The 7,916-nt window shown below is 42.5% G+C and overlaps 2 protein-coding genes across 4 annotated transcripts; both read right to left on the bottom strand.

Moving 5' to 3' along the window:
• Window positions 1–140: 140 nt before the first annotated feature.
• LOC308399390 (protein mono-ADP-ribosyltransferase TIPARP-like) lies at window positions 141–4,598 on the bottom strand. Of its 3 annotated transcripts, none has more exons than XM_080886629.1 (6): window positions 4,563–4,598; window positions 2,006–2,845; window positions 1,714–1,879; window positions 1,415–1,602; window positions 1,015–1,284; window positions 141–666 (listed from the first exon to the last, which is right to left on the bottom strand). In XM_080886629.1, the coding sequence occupies exons 2-6, from the start codon at window positions 2,833–2,835 to the stop codon at window positions 219–221; spliced, it is 1,902 nt and encodes a 633-aa protein (XP_080742755.1). In that variant the 5' UTR covers window positions 2,836–2,845; window positions 4,563–4,598; the 3' UTR covers window positions 141–218. The 3 variants fall into 3 exon arrangements, with proteins under 3 accessions (XP_080742755.1, XP_080742754.1, XP_080742756.1); XM_080886628.1 differs by lacking the exon at window positions 4,563–4,598 and adding an exon at window positions 3,700–3,814; XM_080886630.1 differs by lacking the exon at window positions 4,563–4,598 and adding an exon at window positions 3,700–3,805 and having other exon boundaries at window positions 2,006–2,841.
• A 71-nt stretch (window positions 4,599–4,669) lies between these two features.
• LOC308399876 (nuclear factor 7, ovary-like) lies at window positions 4,670–7,413 on the bottom strand. The gene is made up of 7 exons (XM_080887285.1): window positions 7,359–7,413; window positions 6,718–7,171; window positions 6,438–6,533; window positions 6,097–6,327; window positions 5,983–6,005; window positions 5,778–5,896; window positions 4,670–5,628 (listed from the first exon to the last, which is right to left on the bottom strand). Exons 2-7 carry the CDS (start codon window positions 7,138–7,140, stop codon window positions 5,081–5,083), a joined length of 1,440 nt encoding a protein of 479 aa, XP_080743411.1. The 5' UTR covers window positions 7,141–7,171; window positions 7,359–7,413; the 3' UTR covers window positions 4,670–5,080.
• Between the last annotated feature and the right edge of the window lie 503 nt (window positions 7,414–7,916).

Below are 7,916 nucleotides of genomic sequence, written 5' to 3'. Positions count from 1 at the left end.
AAAAATTAAGTGATACAGAATATGTTGTCATTTTAACACTGTCTTCACTATTGTCAAGAACTTCATTGCAAACAAACTGAATATGGCATATTTTATCAAACTAAACGGAGCATTTGATAACAATATATACTGGATTTGTTAACACTTTAGGTTTTCTTGCAACTGGAACATGATTTCTGTTGAACAATTAGCGGCTGAGGCCCCTGTCCTCATCCTCATTAAATGTCTATCTCTTTGGGTAGGTTTTTATATTTGATTAGGTAGTAGGGGTAGCACTGACAGCTGTCAAAAACAACAAACATGGTGGGAAGGTTCACGTTGTCAACACAGGCATCATACAGACGATGCTGCTTCTTCCTGGAGGTGAGCTTAGGTGGACGGCGGTAGTGGCTCCTACCCACAGTTACCTTTCCCACCAGGACTTTGGCAAGGAACATGTGGCAAACTTCATCTGGCCCGAACTGGGCTGAGAACATGTGGGAGTGGGAGGCAGCGGTGGCAAAGTATGTGCCATGACCGTGGGAAACTCCGTTAACCCCGGCCACTCGAGGGTCAAAGTTGCTGGTGCAGATCTCCTCTGAGGCCTCTTTGGTGGTCCCATGGAAGAGATGTCGCTCTAAACTCCCGGTGGCCTTTCCACGCTGCTTCTGCATGTATAGCTTTTGCCTGGAACGAGTTGTGTAAGTGTGGCATGCATATCACCATGAACAAGAACAAGATTTTGTGATATTTTACGCTTTAACTTCCAACAAAATAATTATTTGAATCCGCTGTAAGGAACCCATAGAACTGTCTAGTAAAGTAAACAATGGATGAAAACAGGAGGAAACGAGCCCAGATCCTACTACTAGCCGAACCAATGCTTATCCATGTTACAAATGTATTTCAACCAATAAATGACGTTTAGAAAAAGGACTTTCCGAATATCCAAACAGTTAATAAGGACATCAAATTTCCCTCCAATTTTTCTTAGTTTTAGTCATGATTAAAAATTGAACTCAAACTTAGCTGGACCTTTGGTACTTGTCCCAGTGGAATAGGTTCTGGACCTGCTGGATGCTGATGATGTCCACCTTTGTCTCAGGCATGCTCTCATTGAAGAATTCTTGAACCCGTTTATAGGCCAGAGTGCCTGTAGGAACATCCACTAGACTGTAATCCTGCTCTGAAGCCCAACACCACGCCGGAGGGTACCAGGAACTGAACTTGTCCAGAGGATCTACACTAAAGTTGGCCTCAGGAGGATTACTGTCAGGTTCCGCTGAGTCAGGCAGGACTCCTGTCCTGGGTGTGGGGAGTAAATGGGAAAGGGATGGGAGAACATCATGAAATAATTTTAAAGGAACAGAATCTCTTGATTTTAAAAGAAGATGTAAACAAATGCAAAAAAAAAAACGCATCTCAGGACACCAACTGCAAGTAAGGTTTCATAGAATCCAGAGAGCGGTAGGCGGGTCTGCAGCGAACGCCTCTCTGGAACCCTGTGGCGACGTTGGTCTGGATCATGGTAGTGAAGTCCACCTTGTACTTCTGTGAGCCGACACTGAAGAAACACTCTGACTCCTTCTCGCTCATCTTTTTTAGCAATGTGGCAGACACGCTCTATGAAGAAATGAACCAGTTAAAAAATAACAAAGCTGGTGGAGGCTTTTGATGTGTTGAAAATGGCAGAAAGGAGTAAAGAAACTAGAAAAAAGAGGTAAAGAAGATCACCGTGTTGTACTCTTGCCAACTGATGTTCCACCAGTAGATTTTCGATTGGCTGGCAAAATGAGGGTTCTTGATCTTACTGTTAGTGTTAGATAGTCGCCTGACTCCATCATACACGGAAGAGTCATCCAGTTTCATTGAGTCAAATTTCAAAGTGTAGCGTTCATTCCTAAAGAAAGTGTTCTGAAGTTACACAAAGAATCCACAAACAAACTGTGATTTTTGTCTCAAAAAAGCCCATCTTTTTCTTTTTTTAATTTGCAGACTTTAGCAAAAGATCTACCCTGTTACTCACCCATTTTTGAGGCAAATGGCATCCTTATTGACGTCACAGTACATCCTCTCCAGCAAGACCTGAGAGCGAGGAGAAATGTCCACCCACTGGCGGTTGGCAACACACCACAGCTGCCAGTGAAAGGGATAGGGAGTGTGGTGCATCTTACACTTCTCCTCTGCAGAACACAAACCAAGGAGGAAGTCGTCACAGATTTGGATGGTAGAGCAGCCTTTTGTGTGAAATGAGACAGGCACTTTAGATGGGGTTTTGGTGGTTTGCTTGGTAGGGGTTCCACTTGGCGTTTGGGTGGAGGATATGGACCCTTTGTTGGCAGGAGCAGTAGGCTGACTGGTATGCTGGGCCTGGGCAATAATGACCGGCAAGGAGACAATAAGTGAAGTGACTGGAATAGGACTTGGGGGGTGTGACACAGACTGTGTGTTTTGGGGGAAGGTAAGCAGCACACAGGAGCTGCTCTGCGATTGCTGCTGAGTGGTGGGCTGAATGCAGATCTGAGGTTGCAGGATGCTAGAAGACAGCCCTGCAGTCTGCACCATGCTGGAAGAGCTTTCACTCTTGCTGGCAGCAGAATGCTTTCCTTTCTTAGAGGTCGGAGGTGTTATATTAATGCTGAGGCCATAGGGCTTGACGGTCCAGGTGATGTCAGCTTGCTCGGTTCTCATGGCCTTCCACACTGGGAGGCTGGTGTCGGCGTCAGCAGGGATTTCAAAGAGGAGGAGAGACGGGCTCAGAAAGGTGACTTTGGAGGACCTGGATGCAGGTTCTGCAGCTTTAGCACTACCAGACAACTTTCTCTTTGTTGCCCTTGTGCATGAAATTCCAGCCATGTTGGACTTCCTAACCAAGAACAATTTTAACAATTATTTTTTGCAAACTGGAACAAACACAAGGTTATAGTGACGTAGAGACACTACAAATGAAGAGAACAGGAATTTTAACTAGCAGTTACTGCCACGAAACTCCCCAACTTTTGAGATTTGATGGTTAAGTTTGAAAATAATTGAATAAATGCACTATTTTTCATAATTTTGAACAGAACTAAAGCCAGCTCTGTAAAACCTTTCTCCAGCCACTTTAATACCTAGACCCACTCAACTGCTGCTCCCCACAAATATCTACTCAGCCAGTCACACAGTAGCATTCATGCAACAACCATAGTTTACTGCCAGACAGGCCAATCTGAGAATTTCTGAAACTTCTGATGTAAGAAAGGCAAACAAATAAACACTTTTAAGAACAAACATGAGGATCTTTGAATTCACAACACACTGAACCTTGCAGAAGACCACACAGCGTCACATCCAGCTAAAAATGAGAGACTGAGGCTACAATTTACATGGGCTCACCAAAGGTGTACAATAAAAGATTGTCCTGAATTTATGTTGTGAATTCAGATGGTACAGTCAGAATTTGGCATAAAAAAAACGTCAAGGCAAGATGGAGACAATACCCTCAGGTGGAGGTGATGTAAAGATGTGGGAGATATTTTCTCGGCACACTTTGGACTCATTAGTACCAGTTAAACAATTATTTAAAGGCCCGGCAGGTCTGAAGGCAAAACAGCTTTCCACAACATAACCTCTAAAGAACTTAACTGAGCCTTTACAACACACGACTCAACCTGCTAGCTACATACACCCGTAGCAAGGCACTATGACTAGCTAATTAGACTTTTAACGAGTTTGGCTTACATTAACCGTGAGTCCGCCTCAGGCCTCTAAACTTTGCTGAGTCAAAGTTGCAGGAAAAAAAAGAAGCTTTTATGTATATGGCTTTAAAACCCTTCTTTATACAAAAGACGGTCAGCTTCAATGCGCCAGGCTGTAGAGTTCAGAGGGAGGTGAAAGTGAACGGTGTGCAAAGGCTGTTCATATACCAAGAAAAAAACCCCACTAAAAATGAGAGGAATTTTTTTTTAAAAAAATGGATACTTTCACTGCATTTTGAACAGAACTACAAACAGCTGCTACATAAAAGCTGATTTTGAAGCCCAGCATATTCTGTCTTTGTGATTTTTAATTCAAAGACAGGTTTTCTGAAACTCTTTCAAAGTTTTTCTTTGGACATTTTACTCATTTTCAGTCCAGTCCTTCACCCTATTAAGGCACACAATACTGGCCTATGAATCATTCAGGCATTAAATAGCCACCCAACTCAAAGAATAATACTGTGTTTTGTACTCATCGCGGTCAACTTTAAATTGTATCTTTGGGGACTCTGTTACCAGTAGCCTGTTCCAAAAACACACATTGTGTTCCATTTTATTTATTTGAATCTACAAAAAACACAAAAAAACAGTTTGACAGCCATAAAGTAGTATTTTGGATCAAATTGGTGATTTCCAGAGAGCTATTAGGCAAATCCGTGGCACATGTTAGCATGGTGCGCAGCGTGTAGTTAAGAGAAAAAAAATGGAAACTTGAAAAGTGGATGACGAGAGACGTGTCAGACCTGAAAACTATATACAGGAGATGAACTGTATCTGAAAATCATGCCCTTAGGAAGCAGGTAATAAAATCTCAGACGTCACATCTGACCAAACATATAGGCTCACCTCAGACGCTAAAGAAAACTCTGGCTGCTCTCCGACTCCAGGTCTATGTCCAGTAAGGACTGGCTGGTGACACATCATCAAGGGAGGCCACAATACTTGCAAATATTTTATTTGTAAATTAGCACTGTAAAACATGAGTAGTATGTGCACATAAAGCACATTTGATGTTTTCCATACATTAGTAGTTAGTAATACAGCAAAATAAGAGAGGAATGTGTAGACAATGACATGCATAATCATTTTTAAAACTTACATACAAGTAATTAATCTGTACTATTTTTTAACCTCACAATTTATATGCTGATAATAAACAAATGAATAATTCATAGATTATTAATGCAAAAAAAAAAAAAATGCTCTAATTCAAGTTACCAATCACTGAATCTTAAGTACCTTGATCAGTGTGTTCATTGAGTTTTAAATTAAGAAGAGCCAAAGAACACTGCATTGAACCAGGAAAGAAAAGTGGCAAATAATCTGACATTTAATTTGATGAGTTTCTCAAAGTCACAGAGTAACTAAGTTGCACTTTCAATTACACTCAGGGCAACTTCCATTGGTTCAACCGTCAAAGGACATTGCTGACAACCGACCCAGAAGTAAGGAAAGACTTTCTCAGTGATTGCCTGTTTGAAGGTGTAGATATGGGTGTTGTTGTGCGCGTCATAGAAAGAAACCTTGCCCTTGTCACAGTCCAGCTGCACTCTGATCTTCTGCGGGTTCCTTTTCAGGTTTAGTCGCGTTAAAGGGGAGGTACCCGCAAAGTACATCTTGTGGTAGAAGTACACACACAGGTAGCCGTTTTTCTGGACCGAGGACACTTTCTCTTTCCTCTGGACAGATTCTTTAGCCACGCCAACAACCCACGCAGTATTATCTCCCACATTCACATCCCAGGTACGCCTTCCTGAGGTGAAGCCCTCCGAGCCCAGCACACCGGTGTCGGGGTCGAACCTCTCCGGGTTGTCTGGGAGCTTCTGTTTCTCATCGCTGTCACAGACGCTGGTGAGGTCATCTGACAGAATGAGCCATGGGGCAGCAGTGTTGGGATCCAGAGTTACTGGGGCTGAAGGAAACATGGCAGATTGTCAGCTGTAGTTACTGTGGCTGTAGTTCAGTCAAACATTTCAACCTTTCCTCCACCTTGGGAATTCATGACAAACTCAAACTCCAGCTCAGAGTTTAAATCAAGCAGCACATTATGGTTAAACTCACTGTATTTGGCAATTTTATGCATCTTCTCCCACACATAAAACATCATAGAGCCAACATGTTTGGCCACGTCTATGAGTGCTCCTGGAGGCATAACGGGATCTTCAACAGGACAATCAGCACTGCAGAAAACACACAAAAAAGCAGGTTACATAACACATTATGAAAGTTAAGCAAAGAATAAAACAAATATTAAACTGTTCGTTACCTTAACAGAGTCCTCTTACTGTTCTAAAAGACAAAATTAAAAGGCAAATTCACTTTAGCATTTAAGGGGGAAAAAATATAAAGTGTTCCTTCTTTAGTCTCATTTCAAACTTACATGAAGGACTGAGATGCCCTCCAAAGCTATCTCCTCCTCCAAAACTCTGATGGATTCGGACACAGATGCCATTTTTCTTTCTATTTTTTCAACCTTCTGCTTCATCTCTTCGCTCTTCTGCTCTTCCTCCCGCTTCAGCGCTTCCATCCTGGCATTCTCTTCAGTGTGAAGGAAGTCGTGAAGTTTTTCAAACTCCTCATGGGTTCGTCTTTCCACAAATCGAGCCTGGACCTGTAAAATAATCTGCTTAAGTATGGCTTGGAAATGAGTTTACTGACAGCCACTAAATAAAGTGACTTACTAGGAATTTTAACCCATAGTTTGACAGATTATCACCACACCTGAATGTAGGTCACAGTGTCTTCATAGTTCTTCTTCATTTTGTCAAACGCCTCCCTCTTCTCCTGCAGTGAGCTGAGAGTGGACTTCATTTTCTCCTGAGTAAATAATTCAAAGTAAATTCATTAGAAGGTTTGTTAATCTCGCTTTAGGCTTGTAACATCCTTCAGCATAATGACTTGTGACAGAAACTCTGTATAAACTTAGTAAAGGAGCCCCAAGAAAAAAGGCATCATTATTCAATCTCAAGTCCTTATTTGATCAGGAAAGTGAAATATTTACCTTCACATCCACAATCGCCTCGCTGACAGGACAACATTCGTGCTGCTTGTGTTTTCTTGAGGTATGGCAGACAACACAGATAGGCACCTTATCTGACAGGCAATACAGCTTGAGCCTCTCCCCATGATGAGGGCACAACTCCCCTGGTTCACCGGGCAGCTCTTCCGCTGTCTCCTCCGGTTCCTCGCTCTCATGTGTATAAGACTCGCACAGGTTCTTCAGGGTGAGACTAGGAACGGGATCATCCACACTCTGGGTTCTGCACAGAGGACAGTCACGGTTTCGTCTCTGTCGACTCCAGTACTGCTGCAGGCAGGATGCACAGAAACTGTGGCTGCATTTGAGGACCACTGGGTCTTTGAAGATTTCGCAGCACACGGCACAAGTGAGGTCCAACTCAGGGAGATAGAGCTTCCCTGCCATCCCGAGGCTTTGCTCCTGTTTTACCCTGAAACTGAAAGTAAGGGAGAGTTCAAGAAACTAAGCAAACACAGGGGAAGTCACTCCCTTTTAATACCCTAGTCAGTTGTTCTGTTGTCTGTTTACTGCATCCTGTGAAATCTATGCATGAAAAACAGCCTTTAAATGCAAATGAAATAGTGTTCTGTTTAAAAAAGAAGAAAAGTTAGAGTGAAACATACCTCAAAGCTACAGTCTTGTAACAGCTGTATATGCGTAATGGTGAACACTTCCTGCTTCCTGTTATGCTGAGTCACTGAAAGGAGGCGGAGTCTCAAAGACAGCAAGCATTTTTAACCCTTCACTAACGCTGCAGCTCAGTCAGAATCAACAGTTTACAGGCGAGGAAGACGAATATGAGGTGTTTTCTGGACCAATAAAGGGACAAGAAAAACGGTGACATAACATTACAGTTAGGTTTTCCATGTGTTTCTTTTTTTTGGGTTAAATTATATGATTTAGAGAGAAATCAGAGTTGCAACAAAAGTCAAAGGAGCTTGCAAAGAAAGGCATCTGGACTTCTTTAAGTTGCTTGAATTTGTTTCACCTCTCATCCGAGAAACTTCTTCAGTTTCACTTCTTCTTCAGAACTGAAGAAGCTTCTCGGATGAGAGGTGAAACGTCTTCAAGCAACTTAAAGAAGTCCAGACGCTTTTCTTTGCAAGCTCCTTTGACTACGATGACCTGGATGACTGAGAACCTTCACAGACAAGTTGCAACAAAAGGTCCCCACTTGTATT

The sequence above is a fragment of the Rhamphochromis sp. 'chilingali' genome (assembly GCF_963969265.1).
Source record: "Rhamphochromis sp. 'chilingali' genome assembly, chromosome: 7".
NCBI classification, from domain to species: domain Eukaryota; kingdom Metazoa; phylum Chordata; class Actinopteri; order Cichliformes; family Cichlidae; genus Rhamphochromis; species Rhamphochromis sp. 'chilingali'.
The sequence above is the reverse complement of the archived record's forward strand: the minus strand, read 5'-3'. Positions and strand labels throughout refer to the sequence as shown.

Coding starts and splice junctions, on each gene's coding strand:
- LOC308399876 (XM_080887285.1), bottom strand. CDS start 7,140: ATGGCAGGGAAGCTCTATCTCCCTGAGTTGGACCTCACTTGTGCCGTG. Junction 6,006..6,096: donor AGGGCATCTCAGTCCTTCAT/GTAAGTTTGAAA, acceptor TTTGTCTTTTAG/AACAGTAAGAGGACTCTGTT. Junction 5,897..5,982: donor AGTAAGAGGACTCTGTTAAG/GTAACGAACAGT, acceptor TGTTTTCTGCAG/TGCTGATTGTCCTGTTGAAG.
- LOC308399390 (XM_080886628.1), bottom strand. Junction 1,880..2,005: donor GCCATTTGCCTCAAAAATGG/GTGAGTAACAGG, acceptor CACTTTCTTTAG/GAATGAACGCTACACTTTGA. Junction 667..1,014: donor CACTGGGACAAGTACCAAAG/GTCCAGCTAAGT, acceptor AACTCGTTCCAG/GCAAAAGCTATACATGCAGA.